A 22,066-nucleotide genomic window follows, 5' to 3' on the forward strand; every position below is an offset into this window, starting at 1 on the left:
AGCATGTGCCCTCAGACAGTGGTACACAGGGCCCTCAGTGCAGCATGTGTCTCTCAGACAGTGGTACACAGGGCCCTCAATGTAGTGGGCACCTCTCAGACAGTGGTACACAGGGCCCTCAGCTTCTGACTGGGCTGGTGGTACTGGTATGTGTGCATTAGAGAGCATCTGTAAGTATCTCCCTTTATAACTACAGCATCCGGTGACTCCTGGCGACATGAGCTTTGGGGTTGAAGGAACTGCTGTCGGCTGCCCTTTGCATGCTGTTTTCCTCAGATCTTTCCTTAGGATAAGATGGGAGGCACTCAGAACATACCTTCAGCCCTGATTGGAGAGGCTAATGTCAGGCATACAGCAATAGATGCACGGACGATAGCCCAAGCTGTACATCAGGCATGCTTAGATTATCTGTGCACCAAAACAGTTGCTCAAGTGCCTTTCATAAAAACAGTTCCAGGAAAACACTGTCCTAGGGAATGCAGGAATTAATCAGAAGATCTTGGGACAGTTCAACTCTGAACACAGACATGGTTTTCGTATCTACCAAGGACAGAGTGCACTCTGGTCATCATTCCTAGGGGAATAGACAGGACCCTTCTCAGTTGTGCGTGGGAGTTTTCTCTGGAGATCTGTCAGATGCAGGAGGATGGACAATGTGTAGTATTGGTCAGCTCGTCCACCTCAAGGTGGGCCTGACTGCCCAGACCCTTAATGTGCCCTGGTATCCTGAGGCAACTAAAGCTCCTTGCGGCCTTCTCTCTTCTATCTGTGTGCCCAGCACATCTGAAAGTGTCAAACATGATGGGTATGGTGGCTCCGGCCATAATCCCAGCACTCAGGAGGCTGAGGCAGGGGGACTGCCAGGAGCTTGAGTTTAGTCACTGCTACAGTAGTTCTCAACCTGGGGATCGAATGACCCTTTCACAGTGGTGCCCGAGACCATTGGAATACACAGATATTTGCCCGACAACAGTAGAAAATTTACAGTTATGAAATAGCAATGAAAATAGTTTTATGGTTGGGGGTTACCACAACATGAGGAACTGTATTAAAGGGTTGCAGCACTAGGAGGGTTAAGAACCACTGCTCTAACACAAACCCAGGCTTTCATAGGTGGTGCCTTACATTTAACTGTTTTGGAGACAGGGTCTCTCTTTGGAGTCCTGGAAATATCAGGTAGTTCAGGCTGTCCTAGAACTCACAGAGCACCACCTGCCTCTGCCTCCCATGCCTCCTGTGCCTCCCGCGCCTCCCATCTGAATCCAGCCTGTTTCTTCTGCATTACTGACATTTTGGTAGTCACAGAGTAGAACTGTCCTATTCTCAAAAAAGGGAGAAAACAATTGTACAGTAAAATTTAAGGTTATATTTAGAAAATAATGCAAAAAAATTCCCGTTTAGTCATGAAGGCATTTAAAAATACACTCTGAAGCACAGGTGCAAACAAAGTGGGGCTTTGCTTATGGTGCCCTGAAAACAGGCGTGTCCCTAATCCCTAAATAAGCACAGTATGGAAAGGGGCTTCCCGAGCTTTTAGGCCGCTTCACTGTTTTGCGCTTTTCCTTTGCCGACTGAAAATGCTGACTAGGATTGACACTGGGAGGGAACGGGTGCATGGGATTGACACTGGGTAGGGAATGGGGATATGCTCTGGCTGAGTGTTTTCCTAGAAATACCAGCCCTGAAAGAATTTCCATGCTTCCTTCTCCCATGAGCCATTCTAACTGTTCAAGCCTAATTCTGCTCAAAGGTCATGGTCCTCGCACCTCCCAGGGCAGCTGACTCGGAGACACAGTCGGCATCAGTTGACTGGGAGACACAGTCGGCATCAGTTGACTGGGAGACACAGTCGGCATCAGTTGACTGGGAGACACAGTCGGCATCAGTTGACTGGGAGACACAGTCGGCATCAGTTGACTGGGAGACACAGTCAGCACGCTGTTTCTAGCAGGCGGAGAAAGGAGAGCCCATTTTGGATCAGCCCTTAGGGCTGAAGCTCTCCCCAAAGAGGGCAGGGGAAGCCAAGGTCCCAATGAGATGTCGAAAGGAGATGCAGTGTGCTACAGGGCACAGGAGAAGACCTTGTTCCCACCACCCGCCATATCATAATGTTTTACTTTTCTTAGAGTAACTTTGCAGTCAGGTGGGAAGGAACAGGAGGATCTACTGTCCAGAGCTCTATCTATACTTGCCTAGTCTCTCTTGTATAGGTGCTAAATATCCTCTACATTTATAGAAGTGACTACAAGGGAATACCACTGACCCCCAAAATGGCTAACATTAAAGATCACTTAGCCGTATACTAAGCTAACTTTGTCGTTGGGGATGTACGCAAACTTCTCTGCCTTTAACTGGTGAGGATTTACCACCAACCATGACGTCTCAAATGCAAGGGGTTTGGCTTTCAGCCTAGGCCCAAAAGTTCTAAGAGTCACGGAGTAAGGGCAGAGTTATCCATGCGGCAAATAATGTTGAAGGATAACGCTCTCTTAAATGTGAGGTCTAGCGTGGCTACCAGAAGATCAACGCACACGTGGAATCCCTGAATGTGTTTACCTGGGAACAGTTTATTCCATGTCAGGTGCCGTGCCTCTGAGATTGAATTTGGCTGAGAGCCGCTGGCCTCTGAAGGCTTATTGGTTTTATTACAGTAAGTGCAGTAACCCAGAGCACATGGGATGAAGAGAAGATGGCGGCTTCATTACAGACCTCCACAGCACCACAGCTTCAAGGGCCTGGGAGGGAGGATGAGCTGCCAGCTGCTGCAGATTTTGAGGAAAGGGACCCTGGGTGTTTAGACTAAAACTTCTCAGCCAAGGAGCTCATGACAACCAAGCAGCACCTTGTCCTCCTCTACTGCAGCAGAAGCCTGAGATGGCTGGGACTGGGAACTCCATTTTGGGTTTCTTCAGAAAGCCGCTCAAGTGGCGGGTGGAACTTATGCTGGATAGAGAAGGGGCTCCTGTCACCCAGGCCGCAGACAAACACTGGCAGTGTGGCAGGAGCCCTACACTGCATGTCCTTACTCCATGGTAGATACCCCCTCAGGGGTGGCGGAGGAATACGCATGAGTCGCTCAGCAGCAGCAGCAGCAGCAGCAGCAGCAGCAGCAGCAGCAGCAGCAGCAGCAGCAGCAGCAGCAGCGGCACCAGGGGCCTTCTAAATCCTCAGTTCAGGATGCCACCACATAGTGGAGACAGTGAGCTATTGTCACCCAGCACTTCAGGTGCAGTGACCCCTAGTTTTCATGTAGAGAGACTTACATGTAGGGAGCGCGTCCAAGGGGACACGGTTTTGGTCCAGGCCTCTAGAGGCTGGCTGCAACCGCAGTTCAGCAGTCTTCCTGGGAGAGTCTTGCCAGAGCTGGGCATGGCTACTGCCATCCTTGCTAACCACGAGCTGCCCACTGCCCCCAGGTTAAACATGAGAATCAAGTGGCTAGTTTGGTGGAAGCACATGGTAATGTCCTTCCTAATATGAGTTGTTTTTGATGCTGTATTAGTTCAACAGCTCAATCACCACAGCCACAAAACTGAGGAGCTTAAGGAACAGGAATTCGTGTGCACGTGGCTTTGCAGGCCAGAATGCCCAAGGCCGAGGTGTTGGTAGAGATGGCCCCCCATGGGATGACTTAGGATGGTATCTATTCTGGTCTCTCCCAGGTCTCTGGAAGCCGGTGGCTTTCTTGGAGTGTTATTACCTGGTCTCTGCCTCCAGGGTCACACGGCATCTTCAGAGGATGTCTCTGTCTCTCCATGAGCATCTTTTTAAAAGGTACTGGCCATACTGAATAAGGGCCACACTATTTCAGTATTACTCCAGCTTCATTCGATATACCCGAATCACCACAGCTGCAAATAAGGTGACATTCTGAAGCCCTTGAGGAAAGGATTTCTACTTGATTTAGAGGTACTACTATCCAACCCTTACCAAGGAACCACAAATGACAAATTAGTGCAAAGGTATAAGGCTACGTAATGCATCATGCACACGACATCTGGAGTCTACGTTGAGTCATACGCAATACCCCTTGGGCCCTTTTACTTTTTTACCAATTGGACTGTGTCTTTTTTTTTTTTTTCCTTTCTTGCCTATTTCTCCTAGAGCAGAAACGATAGCAAGGGATAGCATGCCAGAAGCCACAGTCTACCCTGCGTGCCTTCGGTGAAGGACCGTTGATGGGATTAGTTTTAGTACTGAGCATAAGAAACGCTGGCTACGGCACTCTGAGTACGGGACAGCTTCTTTTTATGCATGTCACATAAGGACACCGGTTAAGGCTGCTTACGGAGGTTAGCATTGACTGGGAGATCCGAGACCGTGGTGTGTAAGTAGCAGCCTGAGAGATGGCTCTAGCGGGAGCACAGGGATGCTGTGAAAATGCATCTGTGAGCTTGCCCCGTGAAGGCTCTGTGTGCTGCTTTGTTATTTCTTCTGTCTGCTGGCTTTCCCCGTGGCACAGGACTGCTTGGGTCCTTATTACTTTTGTCTGCGAGCTCTTGGCTGCCTTATTAAGAAACTATCAAGTTATCTTGAGAGCTGTGGTGAAGGTACAGAAAGAATCCTCACCAGCTTTTACCAAACCTGGGATGGGGAGAACTGACATCACCAGCAGAGGGTGGCTTGAGAAAAATTATCACGGCTGTGCTCCCACCTTCCCCCGTACTAGATATGTCTGATAGTTTATTATTGTCTTATCATATGCTATGGAAGTGACTCCAGCATTTAAAGATGTTTCCCTCTTACTCCTCATTCTCCCCAACAGACACACTATGCTCCTGGGGATGCAACTCAGGGCTTTGCTCACAGCAGGCAAGCACTTAGCAAGTGGTTTACACCTCCTAATCAGCATCCTAATTGTTTCAGGTGACAAACATCCCCAGTCCCAATCTCCTCACAGCAGTCACTCACACTGATGCCTCCTTTCTCTTGTCCTCTGTAAGCCTCACATTAACACTGCAAGCTCAGGCCGCCATGTCTGCCCTGAGGGACCTCAGCGGTGTCTTTGGCCTCCCTGACTCTACCCCCTTTCACTCCCTTTCCATACTTTACCCAGGTACTTCCCAGATCAGAGTGGGTTACTACTCCACTGCTTTAAACTCTCCACAGGTGGCCAGGGTCTGACTGCTGGGCTGGCTGCACTGTAAATCAATCCCCTCTCCATCCCTTTCTTCAGCTACGGTTATGCGCTCTTAATGCCGATACAATTTGTGTCTTTTTTTCATTTCAAAATAACTTTATCAGTGTGGTTTGTAGCTGATCTCAGTTTAGGTTGCTCTATGGGGCAGGTTGGGCTTGGCAAATAGCCAAGCAAATAGCCAAGTCAACTTTTTGACTAAGCAAATAGTTGGGATCAAAGTCAACACTGAAGGCATTCCAGCAGTCCGGTTAGCCTTCACCTGCTTTCAGGACGTTCCTGGGGGCATGAAGTTCACCATTGGTGCCGCCAAGCAATGCCTTTGGCACAGCACCACTCAGGTTCACTAGAGTGGAGTCTTGCTTCAGGCAGCTGGACCCCAAACTCGACTCTTGAAGACTGACAACACAGACTTCCGTCACAGAGCCACATGGCTCGAGCTGTGCACACTACACACATGAGCCCGCATGCACCGATGTGAACGCTCTGTCTGTGCTGTGCTACTTTGCACTATGACTAACAGCATCCAGGTCACTTACCAGGTGAAGCTGACCTACCCCTTAAACTGCTTTAGCGTTCCTACTAATGACGTCAATGACAGTTCTGTCGGTCACTTCTTAGGAGACCAGTAGAGGGAGCAGGTGAGTATTAATAGTGGGTTTAATACTAGCATTTTGTAATAGGTACAGTTTCTTGCACTGTTCTGTGGGCCTAATTTTTTACTGTATCCAAACAAGACTTTGTGGCGTACAGACTAAAACATATAAGGTCATTTAAAGGCATCAGGGGTTTTGGAGGAAAGTGTACAATCTCTTTTCTGTAATCCTATTAGACTAGTTAGCATTCTAGGCTTTAAAAGCAGTGCTGCATTTTCCCCTCGAGGGAGTCGGATATGAGCAGCGTTGTATCCCAGTAGTGCTGTAACCACGCCCTCTGTGTGGTCTTTGTCCAGTTGGTTTCCTTGTATTTCCTCTTTTTGGTCACCTTTTGTTGACTTGTGCCCTTCCTGGAATGGAAACCTATGGCAGATGTGGTAGTGAGTGCCAGATCAGGGGCTTAAGGCAGAGTTTGAAAGAAAGGCACAGAGTATACAGGAAGATAACCAGGAAAACCTGGCCACCAAGAGACAACTGGATCCGTGCCGGGACAAGGACAGCAGAGGGTCCTTTACCTAAGCAGAGCATCGTAACTGTTCATAAGCTTGACTGTAACTTTTATTCTCAACTATTTGTCAAAGTTATGCTAAAGTTTTTCAAAAATGACTTTTGTCCATGTAAGTCCATAATGGAATGTAAGTTCCCACAGACAAGAGTTTTCATATTAACGCAGCCAGATGGACGGGAATACAAAATGAGGGTCATGTGCATTTTTTAAAAAATAACCTTGACATAAGCCATTTATTTATGTTAACTTATAACCAAGAGAGATAATATATCTAAATGGGAATACTCTTTATGACATTTTTATTTCCTTTTAAAAGTTTCTCAATAATTAAGATAAACATTTATAAATTTATATTAAAGGAAGATTAATCTAGATGGCATTAAGCCACTTCCAAGTGAAAACTAGTCTGTGAGAGATGCAGACAGTTCACTAGAATGGCTATGGAGGCTGGACACAGTTCTTGGTAGGTTCCAACTCTTGAAAGTGTGTCAGAATGGACTTAGGAACAGTCAATGTAAAATTTTAGCTAGTAAACCCACTTCAAAACATCAAGTACTGTGTCAACGCTAGGACTTAGTTGAGGTCATGGGTGAAGCAGCTACGGCTAGCACACGGGTCCTTTACACAGTGCGTCCCACCAGAGAGGAAAGCAGGCGTGTCAGGTCAGCCCTCACTCACCACCGGAGAACGGAACTCACTGTCTTCTCGGAGCTGGGACTCCTGTATGGACCTTTTGGACACTTGTTTTTTCAGAAGGAGAGATAAAATATTCCACAAGAAAATATTAGAATGAAAATATTTAAAAATCAAACAGTGTTTGAGATAACTTTATACAACAGGATAATTATATAAACTGAAATCTTCCTAAAAATTTGAGGAATTTGTGGTGTAATCTTAAAAAAATATTTACTTGCATATTTCCCAAGTTGCTAATAAATAAAAAGCTCCCCCTTTTAGAGTCTGTGGGCTCTAGAAGACACACAGTGTGGGTATCAGATATGAAAGTACTTTAACAGGATACTCAGTTGGGTCCTGCTGGGGCAAACTGTAAACAATGAGAATCTTTTAAGTTTCTTTGAAACAAGAAAAAACCAAAAACCAAAAACCAAATAAACCCTATTCTATCTAGCTGCCATTCAGACATAATTTCAGAGTAAACACTCAGATCCGCTGGAGTGGTGGGCACCTGGCACCTTATGCAGGAATGGCAGGCATCAGGAGTCACGTGACCCTTTCTAGCCTCTGCCCTGCCCCGAGCACCCCCAGCGTGCTAGGCCTGCAGTTCTTGGTCCAATACAAGTCACACATGTGGGATGAAGATGGTGACTGCGGGTGACAGGCCTGTCCTGCCACTCCTGCAGGCCTGTGCTGCACCTGTCACCATCTACTTGTGGATAAAAACACTGGCAGTGGGCGGAAATGGCTGTTTCCCAGGAAAGGAAATGGCCTGAAAACACAGCTGGCAGACAGCCTTTCCCTGCTTTGGCAGTTAGAGAATGATTTTAACAAAATACTCGCTTCCTCACCTCTCACAAAGGTGAATTCCAGAGTCAGTGCCTGATCCTCAGCCAATGACTTAATTATACTCTAAATATACCAGGCCAGCTATTTTATGTCAAATGCTAATGTGCATACAGAAAACATGCATAAATATACACACAGACACATACGTCCAATGAGAATAGAAATCACATTCTCAGTGTCACCATAATTTATTTCAGAGGCCCATCAGAACCTTTTAGCTGTGAATGCAGGATAAACGTGGAAAGGCAGATCGGGAAGGAATTACGAAAGCTAGAAGATGTGGGGTAGTGTGAATCCACAGCTAGCCAGGGCACTGACACACACGCGGGTGTCTGTCCTCACACAAGGCTGCTCCCTGATGGGTGATCACAGGCCCCACATGGAGGATGACTGTCCTGCACTGTCCCCACAGGCCTGGACTTTCACACAGCACCGAGAAGCTCAGTGTTGGGTGTCGTGCACTCTGTCATTAGGATGCCTATCAGTGCCATATAGGGCGGCAGACCGCACTAAACAGGAAATCTCGACTTTTTCCAGGAGTTTTTAAAGTTGGAGGAAAGATATCACCGCTTTAGGGGCTAAGGATACAGTTCAGTGAGAAATAGTACTTGCTCTGTAAGCATGAAGACTCACGCATGTATGTACACACTTATGCATGTATGCATGCACAAGTATACACGCCATAGCTTTGAGTTCAATGCCAACACCATCAGTGAAAGGGAAGGGTCTATGGATGCGTTTGGCTGACAGGAGCTTTTGCTTTTCACCTCAGTGAGCCTTGATTCTTCATCTTTAACAGGTACGAGAAGCTAAGACCATAGGAGTTGAAATGTGTGCCTGTGGAACTTTCCTTCTGTCCGTAGAGTAAGTGCAAGGGGCTTTTCCTCTGGTGCTTTTCTCACATTTGCAGCTGGGGAATTACAGCGCAGCACTGCAGATTCTGGGTTCCATATGGTTATGCTGGCAGCTCAGGGGTGTTGGTGGGTGAGCCTACGTGTGTGCTGATGGCCACAGTCTGCCTCTGTGCTCTTCAGATCCAGGTCAACATATACAGAGTGGAAACAAGTAGAAACAAGCCATGCCAAGGTATTTCTGTGTGGGACTGCTATTAGAATGCTGAAATATTATCCCAATTCCGTGTGTGTGTGTGTGTGTGTGTGTGTGTGTGTACATGCGTGCACGCGTGCACATTTTAGTTGCTTCCTTGATTCTCACTAATGATTGTGATTAATTTGGAGAGAGTAGTAGAAAACTTCTTTGACAAGTTTTATGTTCATTGAGCGCCTAGCGCTTTTCCCTGAAAATGAATGTCAAGTTGTATGTCGAAATGTATCAACTATTGTGATAATTTTAAAGATGCCAAGGGCAGTGGGAAAGATGGCCAAGAGGCGCCTCAGTTCTCTCCCTGCTCTCGCATGCCAGGCGCCTGAGAGTCCCGGGTGTACCCATTTGACTGCAAAGACACAGTGTCCCAGCCTCACATCATAGGGTAATTCAGCACTGAGAGTCCCTCATAGACCAAGGCGCTTTCCAAAACCCAGGCCAAGCTGGCCTGATGTGCCTGTGCCAGTCAGCATGCCAGGGCTGTAGGCAGCGATGACACGGTGAGAAGGCTGTGCTGTTCCTGGTGAGGGACAGACAGGGGACTGGCTCAGAGGGGCTGCCTAGCTCTGCAGAGAATGACTGCTAACTGTGTCCAAGTGCAGGGATCCTTGCCTGTCCAGGATCTGAGTGCTCTGTGGACTGTTTAATAACACAGGCTTTTGTAAAATGTTCCTTGTTGTGTGCTGGTTCTCCTACTCATGTGACAAGGACAAAACTCTTGGTGACATTCTGTAAAATGGTTCACAGTGACCGTGGAGGCCGTGAGAGCTGTTCACAAATGCCCACTGGCATGAGTCACATGGGAGCTGCCCACTTTGTGCCAATTTAAAAGCGGGGAATACCCAGCTTCCTAGGACACCACTTGCAGGGCCAATAGTCTGCTGGGTGACTCTAGCTTACCTGGAGTCTCTGCCCACTCTGACCCCATGATTCGGACAGCAAGGGATCTGAGATATCAGATTCCTGAAGGCTTGGGAAAACCAAAGCCTACAGGAGACCCTGTAGCTTTTATCTCAGTTGAATAGGGTAAAACGATGCTACAGTTGCTGCCTCAAGGTCTATGTGACACACTCCTCCCTACAAGGTCTTCTAGACGAAACAGGGAATACGAGACTGCCAGCAACAGCCAGCGAAATCCCAGTGTGGGGGTGGGCACGAGATCCTAGTGTGGGGGTGGGCATGAGATCCTAGTGTGGGGGTGGGCATGAGATCCCAGTGTGGGGGTGGGCATGAGATCCCAGTGTGGGGGTGGGCACGAGATCCCACCGTGAACTGAAGAGTGGTTGGCATGTGGCAGCTGCTGGGAGAGGGAGAATCAATTGCAATTATTTTTTTAATGATGTTTGACTCCTGTTAGCTTGACCACATACCAGGGCAGGCCCCACTCTCAGAATTATCAGGGCAACACAAACTGGGAGGACTGAGGAAGGAGAGAGAGGAGGAAGCAGAGGAAGAAGACACTGCTGCCATTATCATCTCCAAGTTGGATGGGAGGGGGACAGGATGAGCATGAGTGTGTGAATGTGTTCAGACTGCAGTATACGAAGTTCCCAGAGAATTAATTAAACTCTTGTTTTTTAAGGCCTTTGTGGATGGCTTCCTTTCTGGACACAGGTACCTATGTCTTTCTGGTACCATCAAATGGTTTAAGGAGAAGTGGGGACAGTCCTGAAGAGGGTGAACTGCAGGGGCTCCGAAATTCCAGCTAATGACATGCAACGTGGCAGCAAATACACGCACTTAAGAAAACAAACAGCAGCACCCACTGCTGTTCCACAGAGCTGACGGAGGGACGCTCAGGGCAACTTCGGGGAAAGCAGTGATGACATCCCTCGGTTTGTATCTCCGTCTGCTTTAGCAATGCTGTCAGCAGGTAACTAAGGGAAGCTGATGTTCTATGGAAAGGGAACACTGTGGAGAACCACGGAAAAGGACGGAGGGGTGTGAGCATGTTTAGTGGCCACCCCAGGCTATGGTGGGAATCACTGTCCACTGGCTCATGGCACTTATGGCCAGGGCAGAGGAGAAACATGGGCTCCTTTGGTCTCTGCTCTCCTCCTTGGCGTTGGTGTCCTGTGAGGGTTTCCTGAGACTCCTCTTAGCAGTCTGGCTACAGTTCTGACTGTGTGAGCCCCTCTGAGTTCCTGTGTCCCTGGGGGCTGCCACACTGTGCTGCCTGCCTTTGCTCTGTAACGGTGGCATGTTCTGAGCACTTTATAACTGGCTTCAAAGTGTCATTTTTTTCTTTGGGCTTTGTACTAGCCCCTTGCCCTGGCATCCATCACCCTGTTAAGTAAAGGACTTCTTCTCATGCTGGATGTGCACTGAACAATGAGTGGCCTCACTGAATAAGTTCCATCCCCCGGGTATGGATTGATGCTCCTCCTCCTCCTGTGTGTGAGCTTGCAGTGTGTGTGTGTGTGTGTGTGTGTGTGTGTGTGTGTGTGTGTGTGTGTAGCCCAGGCTGGCACAATACTCACTGTATAGAAGTGCAGACTGGCCTGCAACAACCCTTCTGCTATAGCCTCTTGGGCGCTAGAACTGTAGGCATGTTCCACTATGCCTTGCTTTGTACATTCTTAAATGATTGAAAAATACACAAAAAGGATTATTTCATGGATATGAAAATAAAAACGAAAAGTGCCGTATTCACAAGTAAAGCCTTACGGTACCCAGTTGTTTTGGCAGTCCCAGAGCTGCATGGTGCCTGTCATGACTTGATGCAGTCATCAAGATGGGGCCACCATAGAGCTTGAATCCTCTACCTCATTCCTCAAAGAAGACCTGCTGGTCACATTTTAATAATTTCTATTTCAGAATCAACGAAGAACAGCTTCTACTGTGTTCTGGGGGACTGGATGAGGACAGTGTTTATAGCAAAAGATGGAGGCCTGGTGTTCCCAAGAGCCGGTGTTACCTGCTATGTACTCATAGTTCTCTGCCTTTGGTCTCCTTCCCTCCATGTCCCATGAACCCCTGCAGATCAGGAGTCCTTATATGAGTCACCCTATGCCCAGCAGAGAGCTTGACTTAGTACTAGATGTCTCTTTTTCCTTATTTCCTTTTTTGCCTGGAACACAATTGAATGGTTCCAATCTAAACCGTGTATCAGTGCCTTGAATTGTGCTCTGACAGACAGACAGACAGACAGACAGACAGACAGACAGAAAAACAAACCCAAAAGATTTGCACCCATTGCTACTGCCTTGTCCTGATCAGAGACTAACCACAGAGCTCCTATTTGATGGTGAGCAAATTCATTTCCCTTTAATAAGCAAGCTTGTAAGGAAAGGGAGTTAGCATTCCTAAATTGTGCCAATTACATAGCAACTTAATCCAGAAAATTCCAAAGGGGAGGAATGGTCTCTATTTTCCAAGTAGGAACCCTGAGGCTGAGGGCAGCTAAGTTTGCACATCACACTCAGACTGAGGTTAAGCCTGCCTGCCTGCTCTTTCTGAGGGGTTTTCAGTGTGGGTGTTAGCATTAGTGAACCCTGTTCCATCTCTCAGGAATAAGACACCCCCCACCCTCTCAACCCCACAGCTAATTGTTCAGAGCATGAGCTCTGGCCTTTCTGAACCACAGAACTTGGTAATTTCTGAGCCTATGAGTCCCTTCAATGGAGTGTGAGGCTTATGGTGTCTTTAAGGAGGATGTGTCTTCACTGATGGCAAAATATGGTTGATCAATTCTCAGACACAGAAGAAGAGCTAAATATCACTTAGTGGTTGGTGAAAAATATAGACAAGTTCTTTTTCTCTCCAAGTTCATGTACCCTGTGGATCTTGGGATTTAAAAACAAACAAACAAACAAACAACCCCCCAAAAACTCTCTTCTGGTGTCAACTTGGGAGCCAGTCTGCTACAGGATACACTTTAAAAACATCCAGTTAGTTCTCTTCCAAACAGATTCCATGAAAAACATCATTCCCTGTGCAGATCCAGATTCACCTATGATCTAAAATCATGACTCTCCTATCCTCCAGAAGCCGAGAATTCATAACAGAGTTGCCCTGGGCTTTCAAGGAGGCAGACGTGGTCCTTCGAGTCAGGGATACTGTAGTCTGCACAGTACCAATCTCTGGAGCATTAACTTCTAGTCATGAAGGGGTGGTGACTGGACCAGAGCCACAGAGCTGGAAGTGTCTTTAGAAGTCAGTGTAGCCCCCAGCTTTTATGGCCAAGGGTTTTAGAACTTAATTAAAAGGGGAAAGTGATTTGCCTGAGCTCATTGACTGAGACTAATTTAATCAGTAACATGCCACAGAATGGTGAGCCCCGAGGAAACCCTGATACAGCGAAGGAAAAGGTATATGTTTCCTCTTGATATACCTCATTCAAATATCTATTGTTACTCAACAGACAATTAATCAGGCCAAACTACTTTAAGTTTTATTTGTGTATTTAAATGGGTATTCTGTGTTAAAGGTAAAAACATGTAAGTGCTGAGAAGCTGACCTGATAACTTGATTTAGTAATAGCAAATTGGGTTAAAATTTAAAAAAAAAAAGTGCATAACTCAGTAGTGAAAAAACCAGCAGAACTTTACTTCCCTTTGGAAAAACACAATTTTAAGGGCCGATCTTACTCTTTATATTTACAATAAAGAAAATAAACCAGTCCTAATATAGCTGTAGTTTTATTCCTAAAAAACAAACAAACAAACAAACAAAAAACCAGAAACTTTCCCTATGCTTTAAAATTACAGTGATTAACCCAGATACTCTGCAAGCTCAGCCTACAAATGAGCAGACAGACAACAGAGCCCCAGCTTCTCTCTAGGAAATAATTAGGGTGGTGCCTATGACATGCCCAGGGGTCTTGTGGCTGGTCTGTGTTCCCAGAAGGCTTCTGCAGTGCACAGTCCTTTGGGGCAGTAAGCACTATGCTCTGATTTTTCCTGTTGCCTGGCTAGTGACCCCCTACAGGAAGACAGTGGGTGAGCCAGGGGGCGGAGCGGCTGGCTGCACATGTCTGGCTGCTCTTATCAACTTATCATATAAGGGAAGGAAAGTGATTGATTCGGATACTGACACTGTAGGCTCAGGGGAGAAACAAAGAGTCCGTGCAGACCTCTGGAGTGAGCAGGGCTGCTCCTTCCTCTCAGGACAGCTCCCTGTGTGCCCGGAGAAGAGAAGAGCCTGGGAATCAGCCTGCTTCAGGGACGGGAGAAGGCTCTCACTGATGGACTTGTTCCCAGCACAGCCCTGTGCGTTAGACAGCAGCTGAGGGCTCAGGACTCCTATGTGCCTGCAAGTTTGCTGAACTCACAGTTTAGAACCCAAAGAGAGAAAGAATGTGGCAGATTGTTTTCCTAACTTTTGGCTGTGATCTTGTCTTGGCCTCAGCCTACAATAACTTTAGGAAGAGCGTGGACAGCACGGGCAGGAGGCAGTACCAGGTCCAGAACGGACCCTGCAGCTACACATTCCTGCTGCCGGAGACCGACAGCTGCCGATCTTCCTCCAGCCCCTACATGTCTAACGCCGTGCAGAGGGATGCACCCCTCGACTACGACGACTCAGTGCAAAGGCTGCAGGTGCTGGAGAACATTCTAGAGAACAACACACAGTGGCTGATGAAGGTAGGAGGGTGGGCTGGCTCCGATGAGCAAGAACTAACAGCCCTGGTTTTATCAGGGACTGGGGCTGCTGAGGTGGGCTGCAAGCACCCTGTTTTGTGTTGCCCTGGAGTGAAGTAGTCCTAGGGTGAAGAGCAACAAAGGGGTTGTCTGAAAAGAACACCAGAATCTGGTCAGAAAAATCCCTGAACTTAGCCGAGCAGAGGAAGTGCGCTTCTCTGCAGAGCACGCATGCTGTTTTGTTTGAGTAGCTGAGGCTAAATGACACCCATTACCAGGATCTTCTCAGCGGGTTGTAGGCATGTGAGGGAGGCTGTGAACAAGACAGCACGGAGCCAGGAAAAACGTGACAATCACGTTAATTACGGATACTTAACGGATGGAGTCAAGTGCTTTACCAATTTCCTGAATTTCTTTACGAAAATAGATTATGACTCTTGGTAAAAGAGAGGAAATTAAATAAAGCCAACCTTGTGTTCTCAGAGTCTCAGGGCTGCGCTGTGAAGGGGTTGCCATCTGGAAATGGGGCTGCATTTCCCAAGTGTCCTGGGACATGGAGGCCCCCATTCAGTTTCAGAGACAGGCTCTGAGTCTGTCCCCACGTGGGACTGCTATGCTTGTGTCATGCCGGGCTGAGAGGGTCTGACAGTTTGTTCTTGGGGCTGCGACGTTTGCTCTGTTTCATGGCCTTTTTATAGACCGTAACCAAAATAAGACACTGAAAGGGTCTGTTTTGCTTTCGCAAATGATTGTTTTCTACAAAACCTCAAATGACCCTGGAGTTTTCTTTATGTGAACCATATGTATTCCACAGGAAGTTTAAACAAAGAATGTAGATAGGAGATGAATCGTTACACGTTGGGACAATGACATCACATGCTCACAAGGAAATTGTTTAAAGTCATATAAACCTTTTAAAATCTGACTTCATTTAGTACTTCTTCCCAGAAAGACATAATTTGCTTTTCTCAGATGTCACCATAATCTTTTGGTTTGCTGCCCTTCCTTAATCTGAGAACAGAGACGGGGTCCCAATCTGTTTCTCATGCATAAAACCCTACTTTCTTAAGTGGACAAGCTTTTGCGGAACCTGGAGTCTAAATGAATGAGTGTTGCTGGCCCTAATCTTGTGGAGACGGGGCAGTTTTTCAAATCAAAGATTGCCCAGGACTACAGGCAAACAAACAACAAAACAGCAACAACAAACCAAACCAAACCAAACAAAAAAAACCCAAACCTTAGTATTTTTATTTTTTCCTGGGTGATTTCTTCAGTTTTTCTGAACACTGAACCTTCATGTTCAGAAACACATGTCCCAGGGCCGGGGTGGGGAGGGAGGCATCTGCTTATCTCTTGGGACTTCTATGGGAACTGCCTTGCACACTTTCAGGGACCTTCCAAGTTGCCTGTGGCGTTTGGGCTGCAGAGCTCCGCAGAGCGCGGAGAGGCACAGCCTTCTAGTAAATACTTTAATCTGCCGACTTCCAAGTCCTCTGCTAAGATAAACAGTCACCAAACCGGGGGAAAAATGTTTTGCCAAGGGCAACGCTGCCCATTTTATATTCTCGGCTCAGGAGCCCAGGCTAGGCAATACCTGGGCTTGTGTTTCCTGCCTGGGGGGAAACCACACCACCTGTGGGGCTTCGCAAAGCAGCTTAAAGACAGAACGGGAGGAGGGACTCTAAGGTGGCATCTCCTCCTTCCCAGGGTCTCTGAGTCAATATTTGAACGGTATGGGTGGTATTTCGAAAGCGCTTCCTTCAGCTTTTTAGCTAACTCTCACAGAGCCGGTCGGGGGGCGGGCGGGCGGGCGAGCGGGGCGGAGGGAGGGGCGGCTACAGGCTTATCTGCCCATCAGCTCGGCACCGGCTCCCATCAAGCACCTGCTCCAGCTCCGAGAGAGCTGCACCTGAGAAGGCAATTTGCCTGCTCATTCACTCGGTTTATGGGCTCCCGGCGTGGAAACAAAGGCAAAAGGCAAACATGAAACCCACTCGGAATGATTACACGGAATCTCTCTACTTGCTTTCCTCCTCCGTGTTTTGGCACCTGCAATAATAAACACCCTTTTCTCTTCGGGAAGAAAATAAGGTCTAATGGAGCTGCAGATAAGCCGGGTAACGAACAGAGCGGCAGCATGAGCAATATCTATTTATAGATTATCACAGAAAGAAAAGGCACGGCTTGGCTTCATTGTGATACGTGTTTTCTCGTGAGCTGTTTTTAAAAACGTTTCCCTATTCCCTTGCCACCCTCCCCTCCTCCACCTATGCACAAAATTCATTGAGCCATCCAGATTTGGGGATTAAAAAAAAAACTCTTCAGGAGGGAAAACAAGGGTTTCGGTGAGTTTGGCAGATGAATAGTATTTCAGTTTCTGAGTATTGAGAACAGCCCCAGGAGTTCAGTCTAAGAAAGCCCCATGAACACCATCAAAAGAGCTCACACTGCCCCTTTAATCTGTCATGCAAAGGAACTATCAGCCTTCTGAATGAGTGTGTGTGTGTGTGTGTGTGTGTGTGTGTGTGTGTGTGTGTGTGTAGCACATGAATGAACAATACAGGGGAAGCCTCACTCTCCCTGGAGTGGTTAAGCAAGGATCAGACAAACTCCTGGTTGCCAGATCCCAGCCTACCAGGTGATCAACTAAGTGTTAGGACAGACCTCTGTCCCAGTGATTTCAAACACATTTTACACAGGCTCCCAGCTTACCGACACAATTGTATTTGGGTAGGTCAAATGTATTTTTTTCCCCCAACAAGAGGAAATATGGAAAGGAAATAAACAACTATTTCACGCTACTGAATGCCGTATATTTTATAAACAGCTATGAACCTTGCAGCCACTTTAAGACGGAGCGACTTGAAAAACACAGCTAATGTTATTAGCTTGATGTAAACATTTCCTCTGCCACTGGCCCCCTCTGTGCTGGTGTTTAAACAACATGAGTACAATCCAGGAACAGCAATCCCTTTCTTTCTTTAAAAGCGATAATAAGATATCCTTGAAGAAAGGTCTGGAAACTGCAGCTCAGTGGAGTGCAGAGGGAACAAAGTCGTCATGTTCCTGGACAGTGTAGTTGCTGCCACTGGGAAAACAAATGACAAGGGGTCTGCAGAGGAGCTGGGCTCTGCAGGCCCTTCCCACGTGCGTGCGTGCGTGCGCGCGTGTGTTTGCACATGCTCACACACATGTAAAGCACTCTTTACCTGTATATTAAAGAATACAGAGCCTGCTTCATTATGGGAAAGATGCCATCTCATCCCCTGTGACACCATAGTCACTGTGCTGTCCTGCAGGCTGGAGGACAGAAGCTGTACCTCCAGAAGTTAAATGCTGTGTTGAGGAATGCATACATGAGTAGTATTAGAAGCATTCTTATTATTTTATTTGCATTTAGATAAGATGATTAAACATCCACGATGGTGGGGAGACAAAGGCTGTGATTGTGGCCGTTATATATTAGCTCCATCGTTTTGAGGCACGAGGGAGACGAGGGCGGGGTAGGGCGTTTAGGAGGCAGGTGTGGTACCGTGTAGGCCTTCACAGTGTGCTGCCAAAGTGTGAACATCCCTAGAACAGCGCCTGCCAACTCCACATGGTGCATAAGGATCCGTGTTTTCTATACATGGACCTGAGACTTGTATGCGTAGTCAGGAGGTCTCGGCCTATCAAACAGGCTTGCAGGATATGCTGGATTAACTATACGTCACTGCGCGGAGCTGACTAGCCTGAAGGGCTTGAGGCTAAGGAATGACTCCCTTCTTGAAACAGGATACCAAGCATTGGTCTCAATGCTGATCCTGGAAAGTCTGTGGACTTCAATTGTAGTGGGTCTACAGAGTTAACAAACAGGCTGCAATCTGGGGAGTTTGCCTACATGCCAGTCCCACTACCTGAAAGCTGACAGGGACACTAAGGCCCATGCTGCTTCTTCTGTTCGAAGGCAGAAAATGACTGAAGAATTGCAGCTGGACAGACGGCCCAGTTGGTGACCTCTTTGCCACACAAGCACGACAATCCCTGGGTCCCATGTGAAAAGTGGGCAGGCGTCTGGGACTCCAGCATTTGGTGGGAAGTGCGGAGGTAGAGAGGTCTCTGGAATTCACTAGGCAGCTCATGAGCTAAATTAGTGAGACCCAGACTCAGTGAGAGTGGAGCGAGACTAAGGAAGATGGCAACGTTTGCCTCTGGCTTCCACATGTGTACACAAACATTAAGGTGAACATTAAGGACTTCACTAGTTGTTTTCAGTGGTCACTATAAAGGTGTGTGGCTGTCTTTCTTACCACACAGACACACCATGGCCAGATTATCTCTTGTTTACCAGGTGGAAAGAAGAGGCCAGGAGAATGAAATTGGGAGAAAGGAACAAAACTAAATCGTCAGGTCAGGACATCTGGGTCAAAGCCCTGTGCGTTTTTTGTTCGAGGAGGAGGGGGAGGGCAGCCCACCTGTGACAGGATGAAGACGAGAGCGAGGAGGGAAGCTCGAGGGGGCTGACAGTGCGGACAGGAACTGATGGAGGAGGTGCTTTTTATCTTTCCATAACTGCCCACGAGATGAGGACACAGCGGGATCGCTTGGGGACTTCCTGAGTTGGGATCGAGACAGTGCGCAACCGACCATGAGCTGACTACTTCTAAGTCATGAATCAAAATTCCAAGATTTTTTCCTATTACTTTATGATAATGAGAAAAGTGCCGTCTGCCTTTGTGACTGTGTGTAAGCGCTGGACTGTATCAGCTCTGTAGAACATTCTTCAAAATAAGCTTTGTTAGCAGAAATGCTTACTCTAGTTAAATAGGACTGAGCCAGACACTGCCACCTTTCCTCTGTGTCTTCTGACCTGAGGAACCTCATGTATTCTAGAGTCTTCTGCAAGATATAAAGAAATCCACTCAGCTTCCCAGCAGGCGTTCATCTCTGAAGCAGTAGGTACAGGACATCAGGACAGGAGGTGCGGTGACATGCCTGGCACTGGCTCACTTTAAAGCTCTTTGGTATCTCTAGCCAGGCATTGTGCAGACGATCTCCCACATGTGTTTGTAAACCAGCTTCTACGCCGGTGTGATAACGCTGTGCTCTGTGGGGCTCAGAGGTCATGAGGAGCTCAAGAATGTGGAGCAGGGCAACCTGTCTCAGCTGGGAACCTGTCAAGCACTGCTGAGAGGGGCATATGAATATGGATTTGGACAGAAGTGCCATGGTTTTTCTAAGCTTGCCGACGTGAGTGAGTGAAAACCATGAGATCCTTCATCAATCTGGAGGTGTTTCTTGTTCAGGGTTGGAGCCATGAAAGTTTCTTTATTTGCTCAAAAAACATTGACTGAGGGGCTCCGAGTGTCCAGAAAGTGTTTGTTCTGGTGTTGGGTTAAGTGGAGGAGGAGGAGACTACTTAAGAATGTGGCCAGGAGGGACCTGTGAAGTCAGCCCTGCACCACCCAGAACACATGCTTGGAGAAAGGATCCTCGGGGCTGAAGCTAGGGGTGTTGGCAGTGTGTGCGGGCAATGGAAAGCCTTTGGTCACTGCCAAGAAACCTCATGAAATGAAAATGAAGACAAGACTGTTCGAAGTGGACCTGTTTCTGAAATGGCCAGTACACAGTACCTCTCAAGTTCGAAGCCAGGCCTGGGCTATATGAGACAAATCTTCAAACAGAAAACAAGAAGCCCATCAATGAATAAATAAATGTCTGCAGACAAATACAGCATAAGGAATGAAGGACAGTGTTTACGTATAGCCAGACTCAACAATACTTTAACTTTTAGTTGAGGAGGAAGCGAACCGGAAAGGTTCAGCAGCCTGGTGGGCACTCAAGAGTCCACATCGTATGCACGTTGTCTCCACTCGGCAGGCCCAGCAGAGCGGGCACCTCCGCCAGCCAGGCAGACAAGTGGGGCTTCCCATCCTTTCAATGTGAGGATGGTGGCAGCGCTGCTAAAGGGGAAGCAGGCACTGGGCAGGTAATGCCTTCTGCTTAACACTGGCAGGAACTTCTACTTCGCAGTCTGGACAGTAAGAACGAGGACTGTGTCTAATAACCAAGAGAAAGGATGCATGCAAGGTCTGGGCAACTGCACACAGACCCAGGCCCTGAAATTGCACGGAACATAGATCCCCAGATTCCGCAGTACGTCACCAGGAAGGACGCATTCTGTGCCCCTCCCCTTCCACGGTGACTTGGAAGTCACCTGGACTGCCTCTCATCCTGCATCTTCGGCATGGGCAGGACCAAAGAGGGCACCAGCACTACACGCATGTTTAAGATGAGAAGAGTATAAAACCAGGCGATTTGGCAGGAATAAAAACAGTTAAAACATGGGTAATCTTATAAAAGTTTTACTAGTTTGATGGGATTAAAATGTGTTTCATGTGTGGTTTGAAAACAAGGGACAAGACTTGCTCTCCTCCACCTAAACCCTAGGCTGGCGTCCTAGCTGGATGTCTGTAAGTGGATAACTGACGCAGATATTTCCCTGTGGAGTCACTTAGCTTCCCATCCTAATTCTAGCCTGTACCAAATGGCAAAAAACAAAACCAAAAAAAAAAAAAAAACAAACAACAACAACAACAAAAAAACCAAAAAAAAAAAAAACCCAAAAAACAAAAACCAAAACAAAAAAAAACCAAAACAAAATAAAACCGTGAACCTTGTAAAGATCTCCTGAAACATGGACCCAATCCTTCCTCCCAGTGCCACTCCTCCAACAGTAAGAACTGTTAACTTTTCAATCCAAGGAGAACCAATTAGAGAGTGCCCCCACCACCCTGTCCCCACCAGGGTCCTCAGAGGGCAATTTCTCTGCTTCAGGTTCTGTCTCCATTCTCCTTTTGAACAACCTTTCACACCCGCGGATAAACGTTGGAATCAATGTGGTAATGCTAGAAAATATTAAACCAAGATTCACTGTTTAAAAAACTGCAACTAGACACTAAACTAAAAAATTCATTATTTAATATATGTACAGTATATAGAAATATATATTTTTATGGAAAATGGAGAATTCTTTAAAAAGAGGAAGACACTATAGAATTCTTTAGGGACGAGATACTAAGATACACGCCTTGGAGACATCTCGTTAATGAAGTCTCACAGTTTCTCTGAGGAAGCAAACACCCAGGCTCCTCCATCTATGTTGCTACATTTGATCAAGAACAGTTGTGCAAGTGCACACATGGCTTCCAAATCGCTAACACTCTTTCTTGTTTGACGGGTGGCGTGGTCTAATCACCAACTGGTCCAAAGAGGGTTTCTGTGCCTTCCAGGACACCTTCTGCACCTTCACTATGACTTCAATAAGACTGTCCCTGCAGATTCATACAACAAAGGCTAGATCTAGACGTATGAGGTCTGGTTACTTTGCTGGTTGGTTGGTTGGTTTGGTATTGGAAATGACACCTAGTGCCTTGGCAATGCTAGGTAAGTCCTCTACCACTGAGCCATATCCCCCTCCCCCCTATAAAAATGGCTCACTTCTTTATGCCATCAATTAACAGCATCCCATTGAACTTGTCGCAAACTGAGCATTTCTATCTCGCAGACGACAAAA

The 22,066-nt window shown here is 47.1% G+C and overlaps 2 protein-coding genes across 5 annotated transcripts in view; one reads left to right on the forward strand and one right to left on the reverse strand.

The window, feature by feature from the left end:
- Mcph1 (microcephalin 1) overlaps positions 1–22,066 on the reverse strand; it is a 202,523-nt gene that overhangs the window by 52,354 nt on the left and 128,103 nt on the right. The gene's annotated exons all lie outside the window — the stretch shown is intronic.
- Angpt2 (angiopoietin 2) overlaps positions 14,156–22,066 on the forward strand; it is a 50,482-nt gene continuing 42,571 nt past the window's right edge. Inside the window, exon 1 of the mRNA NM_134454.1 lies at positions 14,156–14,514. Coding sequence (NP_604449.1) covers positions 14,227–14,514 — 288 coding nt within the window. The 5' untranslated portion in view covers positions 14,156–14,226. The remainder of the gene's footprint in view (positions 14,515–22,066) is intronic.

Source organism: Rattus norvegicus, chromosome 16, assembly GCF_036323735.1.
Source record: "Rattus norvegicus strain BN/NHsdMcwi chromosome 16, GRCr8, whole genome shotgun sequence".
NCBI classification, from domain to species: Eukaryota; Metazoa; Chordata; class Mammalia; order Rodentia; family Muridae; genus Rattus; species Rattus norvegicus.